This window comes from Rhinoderma darwinii, chromosome 1 (assembly GCF_050947455.1).
Source record: "Rhinoderma darwinii isolate aRhiDar2 chromosome 1, aRhiDar2.hap1, whole genome shotgun sequence".
In the NCBI taxonomy this organism is placed as follows: Eukaryota; Metazoa; Chordata; class Amphibia; order Anura; family Rhinodermatidae; genus Rhinoderma; species Rhinoderma darwinii.
In genome coordinates, this window is record NC_134687.1 from 288407611 (window position 1) to 288434125 (window position 26515).

The 26515-nt window shown below is 43.9% G+C and overlaps 1 protein-coding gene across 1 annotated transcript in view; it reads left to right on the forward strand.

Annotated features, from left to right (window-relative positions):
* The first annotated feature begins 233 nt into the window (after nucleotides 1-233).
* INSR (insulin receptor) overlaps nucleotides 234-26515 on the forward strand; it is a 136641-nt gene continuing 110359 nt past the window's right edge. Inside the window, exon 1 of the mRNA XM_075825294.1 lies at nucleotides 234-1194. Within this exon, the coding sequence (XP_075681409.1) occupies nucleotides 1068-1194 (127 nt within the window). The 5' untranslated portion in view covers nucleotides 234-1067. The remainder of the gene's footprint in view (nucleotides 1195-26515) is intronic.

Genomic DNA, 26515 nt, shown 5'->3' on the forward strand with positions numbered 1-26515 from the left:
GCATTGTGCCACACAAATGTTTTCTCCACATCTGACCAGTTCGCTGTGGGTAATCATTACCTGCCTCGGTCTGCAGAAGAAATGAGTTCTTGTAGAAAAGCACTAGTCTTATTTACTTGTGAGACGACAGAAGCCATTCCAGTGTGTACCGCTCCACACCACATGTTCCCGCCAGCTTTCCCTCCTCTCCTACAGCTCTTGTTTACTGGTTGGATATTGGTTGGAAAGGGGGGGGGGGGCGAGAGACTTTGCAAGAACTAGTAATACATGTCTAGATTTTTATACCATTTTCTCGGCTATAACGCGTTTTTCTCATGTTTTGCCTGATTCGCGGGCAGGAGGAAGAAGCAAAGCAGCGCGATCTGGAGGATCTCCACACAGCAAGCTGACTGGGAACTTCATATGTGTCACTGTCTCCTCTCGGCTGAAGACATTTTAGGCGATCAAGCCTTTGACTATCATGCACTGGGCCCCGGCTAAGAATTCTCACATGCATTTTGCAGCGTCCCAGCATTGTTGATGTTGTGGGGAGCTCCTGTGACTTTTCTCACACCCACTGCTAATTTTAGGCTGGAAGAGGACTAGTCATAAAAAGCTGCATTTCTGTTTCCTGCTTCAGGAAGTTCTTTTTCTGACATTCTGGATCTGTATATGGATTTTTGAAAAAAAATAATATTTATATATATTTCCCTGTATTCTCCAGGAAGGAAATACAAACAAACGTGACTGAAGGGGAGGACATCCTTTATAAGCTAGGATTTGTGAGGAGAAGGGATTTCAAGCTCTGGGGCTTCACATAAACAAATAACCTCACGGTTCCTTAGAATTTCTCTAGGGCGGAAGAAGCCTTCCATAGCGTTCAAGGGGATCTGCTTATCATTGGTGTCGGTGTTACACAATATTCCCCTATCCATCATGCTGCCACAGTATGTCAGCTGTAAGAGTCACATTATAAAATAGGGCAGATTTTGGATTTATTTATTCGTGGTCTATAGTGATCGTTGGAGAAAAAAAAAAAAAGTCTGCCGGGAGCTCTTGGCGTTCTGCACAGAGGGAGAAGGCTTGGCATGGGACAGGATGTAATTGGGGGTGTGGGGCACCCCAATAATAACCCCGCACGAAGACCAAGATGGTCCGCACTCTTGGCAGTATTCGCCGTCATTCTGATTCTGTGCGGTCAAAGCAATGGAAAAAGTGAGTACCATGGGCTCTGTCATGTGATTGTACAGTATAGATCTAGTGTACTAACGTGGGTTGACAGGAGCATTTGTTATGTAAATATACGATAGTTGGGGTATAGGAGTTTATATAAGGGACGGTGATTCATCTCATGTTTACGAAACCCTACGTGTAGGTTTATGATGTGCAGCGTAATGGCCGACTCTGACGGCTCGCTTGCTGTATCGGGTACCGAGTCGTATGACCGTCTTATGCGTTATCGAACGGTATTTTTTTGTTTCGTTCAGGCCTAGCGAGTCCCCACAGACCACAGCCTTGCATAAAATTCCTCGCCGTAGTATCGTCGTGAGGAGGTGGCCTGACCGAAATTGAGGCCGCGTGTCAGGCGCACAGCGCCCGGCCTCCCTGCTAGTTTCGGTCGAGATGGTAAACAGCGGGGGAGGGGACGGGGCCTGCTGCTGGGGACACCGCCTCTTTATACCCTGATAGGTGGTTCACTATAATAAATTCAGACATACACATCTCATAACACGGTTGTTTACTCACCAGTCTTCGTTAATGATTATGTTGCGCTATGACTACGATGTGCATGACTGAAAATGGTTTCTATTCAGTAAAAAGTGACTGTGACTAACCGATAATCTGTGGAAATTTTTCCCTGAAAATGTTTCTGGTCAATTAGGCTTCATTCACATCTGCATCAGGGCTCCGTTCTGGCGTTTCGTGAAAGTGACAGAACCCTTGCACAACGGAGACAAACGGAAACCATTTGCACCAGATCCGTCACCATTGAAATGAATGGTGATTCAAACGGAAACCCATGGTTTTCGTTTTTCAGTCAGGGTTCCGTTCTGACGGAAAGCTCCGAAGGAACCCCAGCGCGGAGCCCTGACGCAGATGTAAGGGCCTGTTCACATCACCGTTCACTTTACGTTCAGGGGTTCCGTCTGAGGTTTCAGTCGTGGAACCCCGCAACGGAAACCACAGCTTCCGTTTGCATCACCATTGATATCAATTGTGACGGAAACACTGCTAATGGTTTCCGCTTGTCACCGTTCCTGGCAGTTTTCTGTTTTTCCGACGGAATCAATAGCGCAGTCGACTTAGGGTATGTTCATACGCTTACTAAAAAAAACTTCTGAAAATACAGAGCTGTTTTTCAGCCGTTTTTTAAGCACCTTGCGTTTTTCGCTGCGGTTTTTATGGCCGTTTGGAGCTGTTTTTCTATAGAGTCAATCAAAAACGGCTCAAGAAGTAACCTGCACTTCTTTTTCGCTGGCGTTTTTTTACGCGGCCATTTTTAAAAACGGCTACATAAAAAAACAGCCCGTCGGAATAGAACGCCGTTTTTACCATTGAAATCAATGGGCAGACGTTTGGAGGCGTTCTGTTTCTGATTTTTCGTCCATTTACGGCCTGAAAAATGTCCGAAAACAAGCCGTGTGAACATATCCTCATACTTACCGAGGAGTCCGTTTCTTCCTCCAGTGCGACCTCCTGGGATGACGTTTCATCCCATGTGATCTCTGTAGCCAATCACAGGCTGTAGTGGCGGCCACATGGGATGAAATGTCATCCCAGGAGGCCGGCCTGGATGACATCAGAGGGCCGGCCTCCTGGGATAACTCTTTATCCCATGTGATCAATCACAGGCTGCAGTGGCGGTCTCCTGGGATGAAACATCAGCTAAATGCTGCAGTTTTCCGCAGCTGATATTCCGGGCGGAAAAATTGCACCACAGTTTAGTGCGGTTTTTCGCCTGGAGTTCCCTGCGGCGCACAGGGTGGATACACTGCGTGCGTGCTTTTTACGCAGCGTATTTGCCCCGTGTGAACTCCGCCTTAGGTGCAAATTTTACCTGCGGAATTACCGGGCATTTACCTGCGGTTTCGATGCAGATTTTCTGCACCAAACTCTGCAACGTGTGCATGTAGCCTTTGGCTTCCGCATCAAAACTGCAGATAATAGTACGTTTTTTGATGCGTTTTTTTTACATTTTAGGCTATGTTCACACAGGGCAGATACGCTGTGTAAAAGCACACAGCGTATCCGCCCTGTGTGCCGCAGGGAATTCCAGCCGAAATTACGGTGCAGTTTTTCGGCCGGAATGTGCAGAAAAAAAATGAAAATGGATACTTACCATGGCGGCGACGCGTGCCTCCGACGTTATGACGTTCTACAGCCCTGGGATGACGTTTCATACCATGTGACCGATGCAGCCTGCTTTTTCGTGGCAAAATAACGCAACATCTGCTATTTGTTGTTGGTGATTTACCTCCCATTGAATTCAATGGCGAAAACCCAAACAAATAAGCAGCGTTTACGCAAATACAATTGACATGCTGCGGACTAAAAAACCGCACCGCAGGTCAATTTCTGAGCGGAAATCTGATCCACTTTGATGGTACTGTATTAGGCCGGGTTCCCCCGTAGCGTAAACTCTTTCTTTAATGGAATTGTGTGCGGAAATTCCTCAGCATTTACAGTAGCAGCAAGGTGGATGAGATTTAGTAAATCTTATGCCCACGCTGCGGGAAAAAAATGCAGCGTAATCGTTAATAAACTGACCTGTGGTGCGGAATTTAATTCCGCAGCGTGTCCGTTTATGCTGCGTTTTGGTTGGTTTTCTGTTGCGGGTTTTCACCATTGAATTCAAAGGGGATGCAAAACCCGCAACAGAAAGCCAAGTGTTGCGACTTTTGCGGTGTAATCGCTGCGATTACGCCGCAATAATCTCAACTCCGGGAAAAAATAAATCATACCCAGAACGCCCCCTCCTTCCTGCAGTCCGGCCTCCTGGGATGACTTTTCATCCCATGTGACTGCTGCAGCGTCACATGGCCTGCAATGTCATCGTAGGAAGCCGGAGCGGACGTCAAAAAGAGGGAGGGGATAAGTATGTGCGCTTTTTTACGCAGCGGAAATTCTGTCCGAAAACCGCATCACAATGTGGTGAGATTTTTCGGATGGAAGGTGCTGCGAGTTCCAGTTCGGATATGCTGCAGGATTTTTACGCAGCGTATTCGACCCGTGGGAACCCGGCCTAATACTGCGGATTTTCAGTAACATACTCAATTGCGGAAAATCTGCAGTATTTACGCTGCGTATGAATTTACACTTGATGCGGAAATAGGTGCGTTTTTATGTTGCAGATTGTTTTTTAAACTAGTCAGATACAATTCACAAGCGGAAACGCAAGTTAAATTGACATGTTGCAGATCTTAAAATACGCACCGCAGGTCCATATGCCTGTATACAGAAGAGTACGTGTCTTTTCTTATGGATTCCCTCCAACGCTTTGCATGTTACGTAGGAGTTCTCTAGGAGCTTTGCTTGTAGGGGAGAATAAGCGTTCTACGACTCCATAATACGCATCTTTGCAATCTGCATAAACCTTTTAGGGCTTGTCCACACGGAACGGAAGTACTGCAGAAAATTTCTGCAGCATTTCCGTTGAGACTGGTAGATAATCTGCTGTGGAAAAACCGCACCATTTTCTGCGGTTTTTTTTACTGCAGAAAACGGTGCGTATTTTGCTGCATTTTTCTCAACGATGGGAGATGGTGACATCTGAAAAACGTAGCAATTCAGTCCACTTTCCGCAGCAGGAATTGACCCCGCTGATTGTTAGAACAAAGGGTCCGCAGCACTCTGGCGAACACTGTACTACTTCACTTTCTGTTGGCTTGGCACTGAGGTTAACGTGAAGCTGACGGTGGTAACGTTGTATGATTTGTAAACTGACTTTTACAGCTCGCGTGCGTTTATCGTGCGTTATATCGGTACTACAATTAGGGCAGATACAGACGGACGTTGCGTTTTTGCGCGCGCAAACAACGCGGCGTTTTGCGCGCGCAAACAACGCGGCGTTTTGCGCGCGCAAAAACCATTTGTCAGCTGCGTGTGTCATCCGTGTATGATGCGCGGCTGCGTGATTTTCGCGCAGCCGCCATCAAAGAGATGAGGCTAGTCGACGCCCGTCACTGTCCAAGGTGCTGAAAGAGCTAACTGATCGGCAGTAACTCTTTCTGCACCCTCGACAGTGAATGCCGAACACAATATACAGCAACCTGTTTAAAAAAATGAAAGAGTTCGTACTTACCGAGATCTGCCCTCCCGGCCGTTGCCTTGGTGACGCGTCCTTGGTGACGCGCCTCTCTTGACATCGGGCCCCACCTCCACATGTTTATTGGGATCGGTAGTCCCTGTCCAGGGTGCTGAAACAGTTTAACTCTTTCAGCACCCTGGACAGTGACTATGTCCTGACGTCGCGTACCGGACATTTTTTTGCCGGGTTCGGCCAAAACGAGTTCGGCCGAACCCGGTGAAGTTCGGTTCGCTTGTCCGGGTTCGCTCATCTCAAAGACACTCCGTTTGGATGTTCGGAAACAGAAAAGCATGTGGTGCTTTTCTGTTTACATTCATCCTTTTGACAGCTGGTGCGCTGTTTCAGTCGGTTCGCACGGAAGTGCTTCCGTGCAACCTGCGTGGTTTTCACGCACCCATTGACTTCAATGGGTGCGTGATGTGCGAAATACGCAGTTATTGAACCTGTCGCGTTTTGTACGCAGCGAACAAACGCTGCGCAAAAAGCACGGACTGTCTGTACTGCCCCATAGACTTGTATTGGTCGATGCGTGGCGCGTGAAAACCACGCGGCCCGCACGGACCGAATACACGCTCGTGTGAATCCCCCCTTATTGTAATGTGTTAACTGCTATGATGGACGTGTGTGTGTATGTATATATATATATATTATATGTATGTGTACGGGCCGTTTCAAACTTATAGGGTATGTTCACACGAGGGCGTCTGTAACGGCTGAAATTACGGGGACGTTTCCGCCTGAAAACATCCCCGTAATTTCAGCCGTAACGGCATGTGCAGGCGCTTGAACGCCGCGTCCATTACGGACGTAATTGGCGCTGCTATTCATTGGAGTCAATGAATAACGGCTCCAATTACGGCCAATGGGCAGATGTTTGTCAACGCTATTGAGGCGCTATTTTCGGACGTAATTCGGGGCAAAAAAGCCAGAATTACGTCCGTAATTAGTGCGTGTGAACATACCCATATACACATGAAAATTCCACCATAGTGCCAGCAACCATGTACAAACGACAAAAATAGCAGATTATCTGTGGAGATGATTTCCCAACATGTTAGTACTTTATTTCAACACAGTCATATGAGACAAATGTTATTGAAGCAATCATTTCTTCATTGCGTTAAAAAAAAAACAGAAGGGGCAATGGTCACTTATACTTATTTTACATCATATCCTTGTCAGATAACAAATCTTGTGTATAAAAGAAAAATGTCCCGTGCATGGTCAGTAAAGGGCACCCAAGGTGTGGATTGTGCAATTTTAAAGTCATGTATTTGCTAGTCAAAGCAGTAAATAGAAAAATTTGACTTGTAGTATGTCAGGGGACTGACTAAAAGTGGCCCTTTCCTAGGATCAGTGGGGTCTCAATAGTTGGACCAACAATGATCAATAATTTCTGATCATATGTATGAAACTTTTTATTATATATGATTGCAGTAGAAACAGACTACAAGAATACTAGAACAATTGCTCCATATGTTGAAATAGTTTTGTGGGTTGATTCCATTGAAAGATACAGAAAGAACAGTTTCCGTCTTTTTGTCAGTGTTAGGCGGGATTCACACGACCGGGTCGTTCCCGAGCCCGAGTGTCGGCCGGTAAAATCGGCCATTTTGCCCGGCCGGTTTGCATAAAGTTATGCATCCGTGCCGGGCCGGGCAGATCCGGACAGTGACATCAGCGGCAGCTCCTGAAGGGGAATCCCCATGTGTTCGGGGATTCCGCTTCAGGAGTTTCCCCTGATGTCACTGCCCAGATATGGACAGAGACATCAAGCGCTCTGTCCAGGAGCGGAATCCCCGAAAGCACGGGGATTCCGCTCCTTCTAGGAGCTAAAGTGCGGCTAGCACATAGCAGAGCGGGGAGATACCTCCCTGCTCTGCTATAGTGGCGTCGCTACAGTAGCAGCTGCTGCTACTACTACTAGCGGCGCCATCGAAGGTGTCGCCGAGCCAGGGTGCTTTTAACAAGCAGGGGAAGGGAGCCAGCGCAGCGCTCCCTTCCACCTGCTGTACACCCCTGCCCTGCAGCACAGTGTACAGCGATGCCATTCGTCAGAATGGCATCAACTCCTCCTCCTCACATGCACTCTGCGCTGTGAGGAGGAGGAGATAGAGCGCAAGCGCCGGGAAACCCGGCCATCACTCGGAACACATTCCGGTGATGGCCGTGTAATACCCGGCCCCATAGACTTGTATGGGGGCCGGGTGCCCGGGCAAAGATAGAGCATGTCCTATTTTTTGACGGCCGGATTTTCCGGCCGTCAAAAAATCGGTCGTGTGAATAGCCCCATTAGGGGTCTATCATTCCTAATGCAGCCGGGTGCCGGCCGATTTATGAACGGCCGGCACCCGGCCGGGAAACCCTGCCGTGTGAATGAGGCCTTAGGCCTTATTCAGACGAACGTGTATTACATCCGTGCTACGCGCGTGGAAATCACGGACTTATGTAAGTCAATGGGGCCGTTCTGACAGGTCGTGATTTTCACGCAGCGTATGTCCGCTGCGTAAAACTCACGACATGTCCTATACTTGCCCGTGTTTTGCGCGGCACGCACCCATTGAAGTCAGTGGGTGCGTGCAAATCGCGCTCAGCACACGGAAGCACTTCCGGGTGTCGAGCGTGATGCGCGCTACAGTATTAAAAAAAAAAAAACTATGAATGAAAACAGAAAAGCACCTCCTGCTTTTATGTTTGTAAACATAAAAAAAAAGTGTGTCATAATGATGCCGGCTGCGCGAAAATCATGCAGCCACGCACCACATACAGATGCCACACTGAAATTTTGCGCGCGCAAAACACAGCGTTTTTTGAGCGCCCAAAACGGACACGTTTGTGTGAATAAGGCCTTAGGGTATGTTCACACGCAAACTCAAAAACGTCTGAAAATACAGAGATATTTTCAAGGGAAAACTCCCGTTTTTCGCGGCGTTTTTACAGCCGTTTTTGGAGCTTTTTTCAATAGTCTATAAAAAACGTACCAAGAAGTGACCCTCACTTTTTTTTTTTTTTTTAAAATGCCCTGTCGGAACAGAACGCCCTTTTTCCCATTGAAATCAATGGGCTGATGTTTGGAGGCGTTCTGCTTTAGATTTTTCGGGCGTTTATGGCCGTGTGAACATACTCTTACTCTTGACCCCAATGCAGTCTAAGATTTAGGCCCCATGCACACGACCGTAGCCGTAATCCCGGTCCGTGATTACGGCTACTGACGGCCGCAGACAGTAACCCACATTTGCAGGTCGTGTTCCCATTATAAAGTATGGGAGCACGGTCCGTAAAATAAAAAAATAGGACATGTCCTATTTTTTATGGAAGTTTTCTACTGCCCGGACACCTTCCTGTAAATATACGGGAAGGTGTCTGTGGGCCATAGAAATGAGTGGAATCGTATTTTGGCCAAAATTACGGTCGTGTGCATGGGGCCTTAGACAGTAAACTTAGACAAGACAGTCAGAAGATACACCAAATTCATCTTACTTCACTTGCTAGACGGTGTTCTCCTTCTAATACCACCTTTTTGTCTTAGTTTGCGACAGAATTTTTGCAAGTTTTGATAGCGTATGTTAAGCCATGCCCCTTTCCATTTAAGGCTTTGTTCACATCTCTCGTTGGGGTCCCGTTCTGACGTTCCGTCGGAGGTTTCCGTCAGAACGGGACCCTGAGCCGACACAAACTGACACCGACGGAAACCAGAGGTTTCCGTCCCATCACCATTGATTTCAATGGTGACGGAGCCGGTTGCCGTGGTTTCCGTTTGTGTCTGTGTGTTCCCAGGGGAGATGAGGCTTTTTCCCCTCTCCCCATTGAAATAAACATGCACACACGGCTGAGTCAGACAGGCGTGTTTTTGGGGTAATCAGGAGAAATAACGGTCTGCCAAACGAACGTTCGACCAAAAGTTAGTTAATGCGTATGGCCACCTTAAGTTTATGTTAGCAGCTTTAAGCTAAAATCACTAAAATTCCACACCCAACCCAAGCCATATCCCCAGAAAGATTATTTTGTCACTAAAAATGAAAGGAAAAATTCTATGAAAAAAAAAGGACAAAAATAATATTTAAGTTATTTTTGTCAGGAAAGATAATAAAAAGGATACAAAAATTCCTCAGCATATTCTACCAAATCTGTAGCCGTCAAATCCGTACCAAATCTGTAAACTTGTACTGAAGTGGTTAATATTTGTTATATATACACAGAAATACATACACATCATTTCTTCTAGACAAATCTAGCAGGAGCACATTCATTTGCTAGTAGCTCAGCTCCTAATATAAGAGCTGCTACATGTGACATTTGAGACAAGGCTGTCATCTGACGTATTGTCGCTGTCAATTGCTATGGTAGACTGTCACTGGGCTAAATGGCAGACTTTGCTACCACGCTGGACAGAATTTCAAGTAAGAACGCAGTCTATTGCCAGCACGTAGAGGAAAAGTAATAGAAAGCCTCCGACTTTGCTGGAGAGATGCCATGTGAGCCTAATCATGTGTAGAGTTAAATACAGCTCTCGGGACAATGGTATCCTTTTTTATATGAGCAGGGTAGATTGGTTCCTGAAGATAAGGCACACGGAGGGTCTACATAAAAAAAACAAAAAAAAAAACACACAAACATAAAGAAAAATAATAATTAAAGAGTTAAAGCTTTCTGTCACCAGAAATGGCCCCGTAAAAGCAGCAGTGCAGTAAGATAGTGTCGCCTAACCGGAATATAATGCTCTTTTCCTTCTTCAGATGCGTGTTTCCGTTGCAGAAATCAAAGTTTATTCGTAATATGCAAATGAGCGGTCAGAGCGTCATCGATGCTCCAAACAGTTCTACGTTCTCTCCCCAGTTATTTATGGCACTCCCATAGAAGTGAATGGAGGTTATGGAAACTGCGTAGCACAGCGACCTACAGATGTGTCCTCCCTTTCTTTTTCTTTAAATCCAACATAACACAAGATGTATGACGTGAGATGTGAAACAAACATGTAAAAAAAACAAAAGTACCATCTGTTGTACACATTCCCAAACAAAAAAAGTACACATCAGTCATGCAGTAAAGAAACGTATGCGTTAAACATATTCGGTTGTTTTTCACATGTTACAAAAACGTATAAGTTTAAAGTTTTTTACTAATTGTTTATGACCGATGGAACAAGTCGCCCATGAGCTCCTATGTAAAAAAGCAAAACGTATATGTTTAACGTATACTTTTTTTTTTTTACTGGTTGGCGTGAGTTTGTACTGAATTGGCAGCATGACAAATTGTATAACTTAACTCCATTCAATAAAAAGTAAGGGTGGACACATCTGATCATCGTTGTGCTACGCTGTTTCTGAAACCCTCATTCACTTCTATGGGAGTTCCGGAAACAGCGTAGCGGAAAGCGCTCGGCTGTTTCTGAATAACCCGGCCACCTTGGGAGTCAGTGGCCTGAGCCAGCAACAGTAAGGGCCTGACATATCCAGAGGATACACCTTAAATATCAAATAGCTGCAGGTCCCACCTTTGAGATCAGCACTTGTCTCTAGAATGGGGGCCACTGACACCCGTTCTACTAAGAGCCTGTTCACATCAGCGTTTGGTTTCCATTGATGGCTTCTGTCAGACCTTTCCGTCAAGGGAACCCATCAACGGAAAGGTAAACGGAAACCATTGATTTGGCTGCTAATGGTTTCAGTTTGTCTCCGTCCCGTAAGGTTTCAGTTTTTTTTTTACTGAATCAATAGCGCAGTCGACTGTACTATTAATTCCACCAAAATAACGGAAACCTTACGGAACAGAGACAAATGGAAACCATTAGCAGCGGAAGCATTATCATTGCAATCAATGGTAATGCAAACGGAAGCTATGGTTTCCGTTTGCTTTTTCGTTGATGGGTTCCTCCGATGGAAAGGTCTGACAGAAGCCATCAATGGAAACCAAACGCTGATGTGAACAGGCTCTTAGTAGAACGGGTGTCAGTGGGCCCCATTCTAGAGACAAGTGCTGATCTCAAAGGTGGGACCTGCAGCTATTTGATATTTAAGGTGTATCCTCTGGATATGTCATAAATGTCTGAGATGGGAATACCTCTTTAGCTATTTTATAAAGCAGATAGAATTAAGGTGTATTCACATGGTGCGGTTTTGCCGTGTTTTTTTTTACCGCGCAGCCGAAATTTGAAACCATTCGCAGTAAAAACTCAAGAGTTTTTTGCTGTGCACCCAAAAACACGGCAAAACCGCACCGTGTGAATACACACTAAAAGGGGTTTTCCGGCAGCGAGAAGAAAACTGCGTACTGCTGCCTTACTTCTGGGTTGGAGGGGGGATTTAGTGCACGCTAAAAGACGAAATCCCGGCTTCTTAGTCTTTCCCCTACACTACTACGCTGTGCCAGGAAAGCCTGGTGTGTCCCTTATAATCATAGCACAAACTTCTGCTATAACATGGCGTCTGCTACTCCCAGGCTTTCACCAGTGCTATGCATTCCCTCTTTCCTGCTATAGCTGGCCGCCTCTCCTCCCCCTCCCCAATAATGAGGAAGCCGATGGCGCTGCTAGGAAGGCGAGTGTGCGCGGCTAAGGTCTACAGCCTCCCCTCTTCATGGCGGGTCTCAGCACTAAACTTCCCCTCACACTATCCAAGTGTCACCTCACACCCCAATGTCTTCAGCCAGCCACTGACCTGATTTGTGTACACTGTATGATGTTTCTTGCTATTTTTTCTTGTGATAGGTGTTATCCTCCACTTGTAGGACACCGTGACAAGTGCACTTATAGAAGGAAAGCTTGCCCCCCCCCCTCTCCTGGTGCTGCCACTCACCCTTGCCTCCCCCTCCTGTTAGTGCTGGGATATCCGCCACAAGGGGCTGGCATCTTACTCTGTTCAAGCCTCTTGCGGTCGTGTGATCGGTGATGAGTCGACGCCAGCAGGAGGGGGCTGCAGCTCTCAGCCACGTGGCGCTGTGTCGATACGTCATAGCACAGGAAAAAACTGCACGACTTCCTATGTGAGGTTCAGAACGGGGGATCGGTGCATCTTTGAAAACGAGTGAATTGATAAGTGCTGTTATTTAATGTTCTAAAATCAATGGTAAATATTGTTTACCTGCCGGATAACCCCATTTAAAGCACGTTTGCACAGTACAATTATCGCATAACTCGTACATTTCCGAGAGACCATAATAATAATTACCCAGAACAATCCATTGCACAAAACAATATTTGATAAATGATAAAATATATTCATTGTTGATGAAAATGGACTCCTTGATTGTGAATTTGAAAAATTGTAATTTTAGTCACTTGACTTCCTATCACATTGTCGGTACAGTCAAATTAGTGTTAAAAAATGGCGGTGCACGATAATTCTAAAAGTGGAACAATCTTGAGTAAGGGCAAGTTCACATCCCCTTATGCTTGGAAATTCTCTCGACAAATACATCTAACATGCCGAAAGAGTGTCGTTTTGGCATATGTGTGGCCAATATGACTTTGCTTCTCTATTGAAAAGATGATTCCGCTTGGCACAATGAGCCAGTAAACAGTGGCTCCCATGTGCGACTGGTTGACTTGTACTGAAGCCGGCTAGCATTCCCGCAGTTGGAGAGTTGAAGTAGGTAAGAAAACACTTTGACGACAACTTGCTCCCTGTCATCTTTTCTGATCATTCAAAGTCATGTATTTTGGGTCTGTGTTATACCTGTAAAATTGTTTTTTTTTACCAAGAACTGGAACAGATCTAGTTAGAGAAATTTAGAAAACCTTGGATATAGGATAACCTTGATCAAGTAGAAATAATAGAGCTCTAGAATTAATGGTGGTGTACATAAGAATCTATGACCATAAACTGGGAATGCCCTGTAAGCATTTAATAAATATTAATGTTCTTTTCACTTATTGTTTGTATCTAATCATCTTTTATAGTCTAAAAGAGCTAAATGTATTATAGAAGAATGAACTGTCTGTTGTGCTTTTAGTACTTTATTTGTTTTTGTCACTTTCCCCCTTGTTAAATTAAAGTTCAACACAGTTTGAAGTCCAAAGTTCTTCTGTTCCCTGCTGTCAACAAACAGTAAGAAAATGCACTTTCACTCTACTGTTGGGAGGGGAGGACTTAGTAAAAAAAAATTAAAAATATATATATATAATATAAAAAAAAAAGATTAACTGCAGTTTGGGGTCATGCTGTTTTAGCATTAGCGGATTAAGGAGAAGTATCAATTAACACCTTTTGATTTATGACCTCTTGTGGTTTAATGTTTTAGTTTGCGATGTTAGAAAGTTGGACTCCTACAAAGGTCGATGTGTTTGTGTTAGCCCCCCTGTGACAAAACTGTGGGGTGTACTAAGTTTAAAGAGAACCAGAAAAGGCTCTGAAATGACTCCTGTTCTTTGATAAGCATGCTCACACTTTAAGGCCCTGTTCACAGTTTGACGCAGAAACCACGTCGGAAAACGCGCCAAAAATGTTCCAGAAACTCCTCCCATTGATTTTAATGGGAGGCAGAGGCATTTTTTTCCCGCGAGCAGTAAAAGCAGCTCGCGGGAAAAAGAGACATGCGCTATCTTCGGGTGTTTACGTCTCTGACATCCTATAGACATCAATGGGAGGCAGAGAAAGCGTTTTTCGTGGTGTTTTTGCCTGCGGCGCTCAATGGCCATAGGTCGAAAAACGTGGCAAACGGCGTGCAGGCAGATCAAAATCTGCCTTAAAATTTCAGACGGAATTTTGAGGCAGAATTTTCTGCCTGCAAAAAACTCAGTGGAACGGGGCCTTATTCTTGTCATCAGCTGACTTTAGTTCTAGCAGGCAGTGTATGCTTTGGTTATATGATGAACTAATTACCAATATTTGGATCAACACCAGATCATTTAAGAATAAAGCTGGGACTACAGGATCGGTGATAAGTGTTTGATGGCTGGGGATGCATCTAAGATTGAATTATTACTGTCGGAATATACTAATCTGATGTCAATGTTGGTGTAAAGAATGTAAAACAAACTTATATTATATTTAAAAAAATCCTATATATTCTGCAAGCAGAGAAACTAGCTATGTAATGTTTGCACTACAGAAGGACCTACTACACTGTAAAAATAACTATGTGTACAACAAAAATAATTACTGTCCATTTCTTGTTTAGGCTCTGTTCACATCACGCTGTCTGAACACGTTTGGTGTACGTGGCAAAAAAGTCCCCAGTGCATACACCAAATGTAGCCATAGGCCCCCATTCACTTGACCGAGAACATGTGTGCTTTTGGCCTCTGCCGGGGTGGTATCTGTTAGGCTGGGTTCACACGACCTATTTTCAGACGTAAACGAGGCGTATTATGCCTCGTTTTACGTCTGAAAATACGGCTCCAATACGTCGGCAAACATCTGCCCATTCATTTGAATGGGTTTGCCGACATACTGTGCCGACGACCTGTCATTTACGTGTCGTCGTTTGACAGCTGTCAAACGACGACGCGCCTCGTCAAAGAAGTGCAGGACACTTCTTGGGACGTTTTTGGAGCCGTTTTCTCATAGACTCCAATGAAAACCGCTCCAAAAACGGCCGTAGAAAACTCAGTGAAAAACGCGAGTTGCTCAAAAAACGTCTGAAAATCAGGGGCTGTTTTCCCTTGAAAACAGCTCCGTATTTTCAGACGTTTTTGGTCACTACGTGTGCACATACCCTTATTTTTCTTTTACTGTATCCCACAGATTTTCAATGGGATTCGGGTCTGGGCTCTGGCTGGGCTTTTCCAAAACTTTGATCTTCTTCTGGTGAAGCCATTCTTTTGTTGATTTAGAGGTATGCTGTGGGTCGTTGTCGTGCTGAAAGGTGAAATTCCTCTTTATTTTTAGCAGAGGCCTTCAGGTTTTGCGCCAATATTGACTGATATTAGAAACTGTTCATAATTCCCTCCACTTTGACTAAAGCCCCAGCTCCAGCTGCAGAAAAACAGCCCCAAAGAATAATGCTGCCTCCACCATGCTTCACTGTGGGTATGGTGTTCTTTTGGTGATGTGCAGTGTTGGCTTTGCGACATACATACCTTTTGGAATTATGGCCAAAAAGTTAACAACCTTGGTCTCATCAGACCATAACACGTTTTCCCACATGCTTTTGGCAAACTTGATGTAGGTCTTTGTAAAACCTAGCCGGGCCTGGATGTTTTTCCTAGTTAGAAAAGGCTTCCGTCTTGCCACCCTACCCCACAGCCCAGACATAAAGAAAAAGGGAGATTGTTTTCACATGCACTACACAACCAGTACCTGCCGGAAAGTCCTGCAGCTCCTTTGATGTTGCTGTAGGCCTCTTGGTCGCTTCCCGGACCAATTTTCGTCTTGTCTTTTCATCAAGTTTTGAGGGATGTCCAGTTCTTGGTAATGTCACTGTTGTGCCAAATGTAATCCACTTCTTGATGACCGTCTTCACTGTGTTCCATGGTATCTCTAATGCCTTGGAAATTCTTTGTTACCCTTCTCCTGACTGATGCCTTTCAACAATCACATCCCTTTGATGTGTTGTAAGCTCTTTACGGACCATGTCTTTTGCTGTCACATGCAACAAAGAAAATGTCAGGATAATCCAAATAGAACAGCTGAACTTTATATGGGATTACTTAGAATCACTTTAAATAATGGCAGCTGTGTACTGACTACTATTTAACATGCGTTTAAATGTGATTGACTAATTCTGAACACAACCACATCCCCAGTTATAAGGGGGTGTTCACACTTATGTAACCACATTATTGTAGTTTTTTTTATTTTTCCCCTCTAAATGATTTCAGTCTGTTTTTCAATACAATTGCACAGATTATGGGTCAAATTAAGGCCCTGTTCACACTGAGTTATTTTTTTGTCACGGAAACCGCGGCAAGCAACGGCCGAAGTTGTCTCCCATTGATTTCAATGGGAGATGAAGGAGTTTCTTTCCCGCGAGCAAAAATAAACGCTCTTGGGAAAAAGAAGCGACATGGCCTATCTTGAGGCATTTTCCTCCTCAAAAACCCCATTAAAATCAATGGGAGACTGAAAAAACAAGTTTTTTGTCACAAATTTTTTGCTGCTTTTTATTTTTTTTAACGTTTTTTCTGTCAAAAAGCTCACGCAGTTTTTTCTTTACCTGTTGAAGAAAGAGAGGTAAAAAACAGCTTAAAAAAACGCCTGTGGTGCAAAACTACTTGTAAATAAAACGGAGCTGATTTTTCCATGTTCTGCCTGCAAAAAAACTCTGTGTGAACCGGGCCTAAGGGTGGAAAAAGTTCTGAAATGATTCATCTTGTACTGCTATTTTGACATGACAAAAATCCGGCATATATCCACTGTACCTCTGACATCTATTCTTGGCGCGATGTGAACAGAGCCTAACTGACATTCTTTTACTATTGCTCATGTTCTCCTGGTCCTCCCCCCCCCCCCCCAGTAGTCATGGTATGTTGTAACTTGTGGTTTTACAACCACAGGTAGCAGATCACTGTCCTATGGCATAATACACAGCTCTTTCTGCAGATAGACTTCCCTATATTTGTTTCTGCTACCCTACTTCATAATTCACAAGATGTTGGAGAGTGCGCTAGAGTGGTACGCCTTACTTCACACGCAAAGCCATGTGCAGTGCATAGTAAAGGTATACTGTATATGCCAACACCGATGGCGCTGCTTATGAGGACCAAAGCATTAGGCAGGTTAAAATCCAACCTCTGAGAACCATAGATATACATAAGAGATTTGTCTGATATCTCTGGTTAGCTATAATAGAACACTACCGTAATACCCAGATAATCCAGCATGCCCTGGACAAGTGGGATCTCGTACTAAACATTCATACTAGAGCACCAGTCCTTTAGAGGGACATGTTTCGAATTGTGCTCTGCCTGTTGTGACTGTTTGGGACCACGTTAATATACTTGCTAAGTAGCCAAAAAGTGGAGCTATCTTTGAAGAGAAAAAAATGCACCTTAACCTGTTTGTAGCAGGTGTATAACAAAAGGTCACTTATGCAACAGCTGAAAAATGAGTGTGCTCTGAAAAGTCAGCACACCAGGGGGATGTATCATAAATATAGATAATCCTTATTATTAAAGTCACACAAAATTCATGGAAGATTAAAGGCATTAGCCTAGAAGCGTTTGTGTTTTTAATCTTCTGTGAATTGTGCGCCATAAATAAATATTTCCCGCTGGTGCACTGACATTTTATGGAATGTAAGTGGGTTAGGTTCAGTGTACTCTGGTCTTAAAAATGGAAGCCATGACGGATCTATTTGGCTGGTCACGTATGGCGTATAAAATACATTATTAAATCCTCACCAATATCCGCGACAAAATCTGCATGTTCCCTTATATGAATTTCTCCCCTTTCAAGAGGGACTATTTTAAAGAGTAACTACACTTTCATCAAACTTTTTATATGTCAGAGACATTTTCAAAGTTTGGATCGGTGGGGCTTCGGGTGCAGAAGTGCTGTGCACCTTTGACTGTGATCGGCGCTCCCTGTCAAGCTGAAGTAGGCTCACATAGACGTTCTATATAAAGCGTCTTCAGTCCGTCGATGAGCACTGATCACAGCCGAAGGAGCAAAAATCACTCAACTGAGCGCTTCTGTATCTTCGTTTCAGCACTGGTGGGGGGTCTCCGCACCCAAACCCCCACCCATCCAAACTCTATGACATATGAAAAGTTTGACGAAAGCATAGTTCCTATTTCAATTATTAACTGTGGGGAAATAAATTACCTGGCTCAGTAGTTGCACAGTTTATGGTAGTCTTTCTTTATTATATACAAAGTGGGCTAACTGGAACTGTTGCAATGCTCATCAGAATGTTACGACCGTGAATGAGTTTGGGTATGTTCACACGCTGGCGTATTTCAGGGCGTTTACGCCTCAAAAAACGGAAGCTGAACGTCTACAAACATCTGCCCATTGAAATCAATGGGAAAAACAGCATTTAGTTCATAGTTCTTACGCTGCTGTTTTAAAAAACAGAGCATAAAAAGACGCTCCGTAAAAGGAAGTGCATGTCACGTCTTGAGGCGTTTTTTGGAGCTGGTTTTCCATTGAACACTATGAAAAACACCTCAAAAGAAGCTCCAAATTAAAAGAAGCTTCATTTTCGGCTTCAAAAACGCCTGAAAATCTGTGTGAACATACCCTTACAATTTCCCCATAGCCCTACAGGATTGGGCTTTGTTCACATACAATGGGTCTGCTTCATCAAAACTATCTAAGGGTGTATTCATACCTGGTTAAGAACGCAAATGCACCCAAAAACACCAAATCGCAGTAAAAATGCATGCAGTTTTTGGATGCGGTTTTAACCGTACATCAACGTTGAGATATACCCTAAGCCTAAATTCACAAGTAGCGTAAACACTGCCTGACCGTCCTTTTTTCTGTGCGAAAATTCCGCAGCTTTTCGCAAGAGAGATTGACATGATTAAGAATCTGCACCACAGGTAAATTTTTGCACTTTTCTGCGTAATAGCCGCACAAAATCCTGCGGTCTTAACGCTACGTGTAAACTTAGCCCTACGCCTCCTTCACACACCTATTTTTAAGTTTTAAAACGCATGTAAAAAACGCCATGCGTTTAAAGCATATTTTACATGCCTTTTTGCTAAACCCCTTTTAATAAAGGTGTCCCATCTTTCAGCTGGCCGTACGCCACAATTGTGAAATGCTCCATCTCTGGCTCATACAAGGTGCTGACGCTCAGTTGCGTCAGGGCTTTATATGTGACGCAGCATTTGACGTTTTGAGCGCTGTATCACATACAATGTGCTGACACTGCCCGGCATCAGTACCTTGTATGAGCCGTGGCATGTTGGGAGAGTCTGAGGGGCCGAGTGGGGAGAAGCGAAGAGGTGAGGTAAGTATACTTTTTATTAATTTTATCTGAAGGTCAGGGGGGGGCAAGGTACGGGGCCCGGCACGTGCACCTTTCTATGCCCACAAAGGGAAATCTACGCCTACTAGGAGCTGGCGTAGATTTCCACTATAAAGCCACTCCCCTTTTCACTAAAATGCCGAGCGTTGGCGTAAAATGCCTAAGAGTTGACATTTTCAACACCGATTAGCATAGAAAGTTTGATAAATTCCCCTCATGTGTGGAACCAGCCTAACACAAAAACTGACCTATTTGCCCATAGCAAACTACCACATTCACATACAGCATCTAATAATCTGCTAGGCATATTGTAGATTATCAGATATACCGCAAGCTCTATATTTTGTGGCACGGAATGCATTGACTGAAATCTGCATCAAAATCCGCATGTTATGCCTAAGGTCCTATGTACATGGTAGAACTGTGTTCAGGAGTCCCCTGCAGCTCCATGCCCTCTGTGTACTGCTCTACTATTCTCCAGCGAGTGCCATATGTGGTATATAGTCTCCACTATAAGCATTATCATGTAGCATGGCATGATTTATTTGTCAAATTCACATGCAATCTGACCGAAAAAAACTCTATCTGTCTCCGTACGAAAATGGAGCTGTAATAAGGGCGTGTGCATGAGGCTTAGGGGAGGTTCACACGTTAAGTAAATACTGCGCATTTTCTGCGACAGAATTTGTTGTGGAAAATCTGCATCATAGCAGTAGCAGCGAAGTGAATGAGAGAGAACAAGTCTCATCCACACGCTGCGTAAATACTGAGCGGAAAAATCGCTCAGAAATTGACATGCGGTGCTGAATTTTATTCTGCAGCATTTCAATTGTATTTGCGTAACCACTGCTTATTTGTTGCAGGTTTTCCCATTTGAATTCAATGGGGAGGTAAAACCCGCTACAAATAGCAGTTGTTGCGTTTTTTTTCTGGCAGAATTGCAGCGATTCCGCCGAAAAAAATGCATTTTAGAAAAAAATTATCTTATCCTTAAACAGAAGTCTGTGTTTCTTCCTCCAGAATGTCCTCCCAGCAGGCCGGCCTGGATGACGTCAGAGGGCTGGACTTCTAGGATGAAACGTTGCCGTTTTTCACAGCGGATATTCTGCACCACAGTTTTCGGTGTGGTTTTTGCCCAGAATTCCCTGCTGTTACCGGAGTGGATATGCGGTGTTACTTTACACAGCGTATCCCACATAGTGTTAACGCTGCAGAATTTCTGCAACAGAATTCTGTGCGGAAATTCCGCAGCGTTTACAGTAGCAGCAAAGTGGATGAGATTCTAAAAATCTAAAATGTAAATTTATGCTGCGTTTTCGTTGCTTTTCTGTTGCGGGTTTTCCCCACTAAATTTAATGGGGATGAAAAACCCGCAACAGAAAGCCAGTGTTGCGACTTAGCCATTCTGCCGCAAAAATCGCAACTCAGGAAGAAAAAAAATATCATACTTACCTGCGTAAAAACCGCAACAAAACAAGTCTGTTGCAGAATTTATCCTTCACTTTGAAATCCATGGGCAAAACACGCATCTCCGCACAGAACACGCAGCATAAATTGACATGCTGTGGAATTGAAAGTCGAATTGCAGAACACTTGCCACGCAACTTTTGTGTGTTTCTTTTTCCCCAGTGGGTATGAGATTTTCTAGATTTTCCGCAGCTACGTGGGTACCCAGCCTTAGTGCGATTCCGGCACCTGATACAGGTCCTATTCTAGTTAATAGACACTATCCCTCGGCCAAAGTTCTTTCTACATGCGTCTCTATATGCCAAATGTGTCACTTTTGCTCCCCTGCCTGATTATACAAGTTTTTGACTTTACTCCATTGTGTCTTTATTTTAGCCTGCATTTCACATCTCAGGTCTGTTATGGTTGTACATGCATTTCTAATTACAAATTAAAATAAAATGTTCTGATGATCACAGGCTTTTTTTTTTTTTCCTCTCTCCAGAGGAAATCTTAGCTCTTCTAAATTGCAATAGGATAGCTGAACTTCCCTTATCCTTCCCCCCACTCAAGCATGGGGGGCCAGTAAGGCGATCCATGTGAGGTTACGTGTACATGCATCTCGTGTTTGATGCTTGTGTGACTTGTGCGATGAGGTCATGACTTACTGCAACATGGAATCCAATATTCAGTGGAGAGAGGATCATTCCTGGGAGCCTTTTTAGGTTACAGTGTGCGTATATGTAAAGGGGAAAAATTACCAAGTGACGACGTGCGGTGCAGAGTCTTTATAAATACTTGTGTACGTATTGTGTTGTGGTTAAGATAAATTATCGGAAAGTTCAGTGCAAAGATTTTGCTTTCTTAGTAGACCGCAATAACCACTCCAATAAACCTCAATAAAAAAACATCTCAAAAACTTAAGGCCCTTTTACACGGGCAGATGATTGGCTGAATGAGTTCTCTTAGGCCCTAGGCACATGACCGTAGTGTTCATCCCTAATTACGGATGAAATTGCGAACCCACTCATTTCTATTGGCCACAGACGCCTTTCCGTATGTATTTACGGATGTGTGTCCGTGCCGTAGAAACGATCCGCAAAATTTAGAACATGTCCTATTCTTGTCCGCAATTACAGCACTGACTCGCCCATAAAAGTCTATGGGGGCTTCCGCAATTAGGAAGGGCTATGGATGTGTAGCCGTCAGATCCGTATTTGCGGACAGTAAAAACCCTTACGGCTGTGTGCATGAGGCCTTCGAGTCTATTCACATGGTGCAGTTTTGCCACAGCAGAAAACGGCACTGAAAAACGCATGTGGTTTTACTGCGACTTGCAAATCGTGGCCAAAATACATGGGTTTTTCAGTGCGAGTTTCTACTGCGCAGCAAAAACCACGCTGAAACTGCACCATTTGAGTACACAGTTATCGACACTCGTTCCCTATCATTGCCCTGTATAAACAGTGCAACGAGCGGCTGACAAATGAGAAAACGCTTGTTTGTTGGTTGAGTCCATTGTTTATTTTGCTGAAAAATTTGCCCGCAGCACATCTCCCTGTGCAAACAGGGGATTTGTTGCCGACAATAAGCAAACTGAATGATCGTATTCACTATCTTTTGTCACAAACAAGCAAACCGTTCTCGTCGATTAGCGCTCATTACCGGACACAAAAAGACAATGTAAAACTACCCTATAAGTGCCAGGTTTGGCTCCTGGGATTTGGCCAGCCCAAAACAATCAGATTATTTTCAAGTCAGGTGGAGGAATCGCAAGTCGATATTGTCGTGCCATTTTTGTAAAAACCACATTACGAATGAATCACTGTACATATACCTAAAATGTTGACAAGCAGCAGTAAATCATTAATTAAGAGAAATTACAGCAAATGCTGCCTTTTTCCTCTTCAATTAGTTCTAAACTTTTTTAAATAAAAAAATAGTAACCATTTGATTTAAACCTTATTTAAAGAAGACCTGCTACTAGGTCCTAAAAAGTAAACCATCAGTCTCACCTTACTACTGCTGTCTCCTTGACAGAAATTTCAGAATAAAACCCACACTATTTTCAAAGTTGAAACGAAAAAAAAAAATGTACCGTATATACTCCCCTACCCTGGCGCTGCCGTAGCAACACGTCCCTGGTCACTCTGCCGCCAGTATTGACGCGTTGTGTCGTAACATGACTGCTGCAGCAGTCAGATTGGATGAAACGACATTACAGGAGTTCAGGTGTATGGAGAACAGCAGGGTGACCTTGTACGTGTTCCTACAGGAGCACCAGGGGATGTGAGCTTAGTTTGTTTTTACTTTTTTATTTTTTTTCTCTCTCTCAGCTGTTTTCCCACAAAATTTAATGCGGATGCTGGCAAATCTGACCCGTCTGCGCCTATCCTTAAAGGAGTTTTCCAGGCACTGCATTTAGCGGCGATTCACAGGTATTGCAGCCTCTCCTATTGAAGTGAATTGGAGAAAAGGCTTCAATACCTGTTTACCAGCCTGAGGAAGAAATTGGTACGATTTCATAATGCGTCTCTGTATTTCCTGATCTTGTAAATAAACGCATGTCATATTTTAACACTCTGGCTCATACCATTTGTACCTGAGTTCCTGTTATACCACCTAGATTTAGCCTCTTCTGCGGACATCACAAGTTTGGACCCGTCACGACAGCGGTAATCCCTTGAAAAAATCTGTATTTTCCCGTTCTCACAAATCCTTTTATAGACGGTGGCTGTCCTATCAGCAGCAGTCATTGCATCTACAGATCACATTACAGGGTGTTGTGCCCCTAGCGCAACACCATCAGGTGAGCAGAACCGCTTACTTGTGCACTTGTTTTTTTCCATTGTTCACAGTTGATGCACTATGTGAGCCCGGGAATTCTCTTTGTTTCTGTCTTTTACTCTAGCTAAAGCCCATGTGACCGCTGCAGCCTGTGATTGGCTGCAGCGGTCACATGGGATGAAACGTCCTCCCAGGAGGCCGGGATGGAGTACAGCAGAGGGACGCCTATCCTACTATCATGGCTAGTGTATCGAATGCGAGTTTGCTCTGCGATCTCGTTTGCCGAGGAGCCCTGGTCTTAGATTTCATTGCTAGGGTTTTGTGTGCTTGACTATGTCTGCATGAAATATTTATTGAATCCACTTATTTCACAATTGTTAGAAATGGACAGATGGGCTCATCTTAAATAGTCCTGAATATCAAAATGGATTTTTGCTAGTGAAGCCACTGGGGCTTGTGCTTATCCCACTAGAAAGTTCCAGGCACACTGAATACAGTCAATGTTACATAGGTTATATACGGAGGTACAGAGCTTCCCTGTATTCACAGCGTACGGTTCTGCAGAAACTGTATTTTTGGAATACTTCTTTTCCCTCAAACTTCTTACTTGCCAGCAGACAGGGTAACCTGGACTAAAGCTTTCCTAGCTGGCACTGAAGTGTTATTATTGCAAAAGATATGTAACACTCAGGAGCCAGACAGATATTTAATATACGGCTGCACTATATATTTACTGAACTAATCTAGTACACTCTTGGGATATTACAGTTAAAATGTTTATGACTTTTGATAACCGGGTCATAACAGGATTTAAGACGTAAACTTTGTAAAGGGCTTTCTGTGTCAATTCCCCAAGCCCACAACTAGAGGACTATGGAATTTAGGGACAAGCACATTTGGAGTGACTGGATTGTCATATGTGTTCCATACTGTATGTCCGTAGAATCATTGCGTGGATATGTGTTTAAACAAATCAATGGCAATTTTTACGCTATAATCTATAAGATCAAGAGAAATTGTGTGTGTGTGTTTTTTTTTTGTTTTTTTGGTTTTTTTTTAAATAAATTTCCTGGGGGCGGCCATATTTGAGACACACACACACTTCCTTCCTGTATTGTCCTTATACACAGTGCAGGAAGGTGTGTGTGCGCTTTATGGCAGCTGAAATAGATGGGACTCAATGGACCGAGAAATGTCATAGATTACAATCTGTAGGAAGCAATAGGGTTACAACCTCCTCCCCTAGGGAGTCATAGAGGATATGCATACAAAGCTTATTTGCTTCTATATTGTTTCTGTCCTACCTTACCTTACCTAAGCTTCCAGCAGTACAACAGAGCTGTCATTAAGGGTACTTTTACATGGGCAAATCCAGCATGTCGATCGGCGCCATTTGAATGGAGCAATGATCAGAATTTATGGAGATGAACGATCGTTAATACTACGGTCATTACCTTGTATTTGCATCTTGACGGCTGCACATTCTCAGTTTAAGGGGGTTTTACACAGGACGATTATCGGGCAGACGAGCGTTAATATAACGCTCGTTGCCGATAATTGCCCTTTGTAAACAGGGGAACGATCAGCTGATGAACGAGCAAACGCTGGATCATCTGCTGGTCGTATCGTTTTAAAAAAGTAAAATATTATCGTGGTCTGCAGCACATCTCTCTGTGTAAACAAGGAGACGCGCTGCCGAAATTATGATAATAGATGGGGATGAGGGAGTAACGACCGGTCGTTCCCATCCATGTCTCGTTTATCGGCGCTCGCTGCACCGGCCCCTTAACGGCCGGTGTAAAAGGGCCTTCAGTTTACTCAGAGAGATATGCTGCCAACAAGCGACCATTTTTTGGGTCACATGAAAGATCCGATCAGCCCACTAATGAGTTGCCTGCTTGTTTTTCGGCTCATCGCTGCACTGTTTACAGAGGGAAATTATTAAGAACAAGCGCTTTTGCAGCTGATCATCTGCCCATGTTAAAGGGAACCTGTCACCAGCATTTCAGCTATTGAACTCTTTTCACCCCTCGCTGGCCGCTGCTGTCAAAAGTTCATTGCCGTTATCCCCACTCCTAAACTCCTCCTCTGACCGTAAATAACTGACTGCAGACATTTTGCGCCTTTTATGGTAACAATCCGGCAGTCTCGTTCGTTCCTCTTATGCCCGTCCACCGTCAAAAACGGGCTCAATCAAAAGTAAGGAGGCGGAGTTAGCTCAGAAAGGCTTGAGGAATGAAGATATGACTCTTATGTTCATTAGCATACGGCACAGGAACACTAAAAAAACGGAATACTAAAGGTACAGAGCCGACTTAGAAGATAATTATGCGTACATAAGAATGATGTTTCACCCACTTCCACCAGGTATTGCTGGTTTATTAGGTGAAATGCTGGTGACAGGTTCCCTTAACAGGTTTCCGTAACTTCCATAGTAGTAAATAGCCGTTATGGAAGCAGCTTAGCATGCGAGCTACGCTGTTTCCGTAACTTCCATTCCGTTTTATGGGGCTTACGAAAACGGTAGCTCAGCGAGCTACACTGTTTTCACCTTCATGGTCGGAAATCAGCCGACACACAAAGAGGTAGAACGGGGTTTAGGGGCCCCATTCTAGAGATAGGTGCGGGTACCAGAGTTGGGAGACCCGCATCTATCTGCCATTTATGACACAGTCCTAATCTTACACAGTATTTACATCAAGGTGGTGGAAAGGTAAGTTGTCAATGGAAAAGACACTGGCCACTTCGGCAGAAAAATCACCAGAGTGTAATTTTTGAGATAGGAAACTCGCCATCCCCAGTTCAGTTAATTAAATTGGGGATTTTTTACACAAAATATGACTAAATCCTCAATGAGGAGTGGGTCAGAAAAGGGTGATTAACCCAAAATGATCTGGCAGGTATGAATGAGAAGAGACCCAGCAGGCTGGCAGGCATTAAATTGTCACAAAAAAATATATACAAATTTGCAATGAAGCAAAATGGATGCCTTTATTTCCAGTCAAGCTATAGGAATATGTGATGTATATGTAAATAAAATATAACTTTTAATGGTTAGAATTAAATATAATTAGAACAAAGACAAGAATCAAAATCTAAAATTTAGCCAGAGTTCACTGACAGGTGGATTTGTATCGA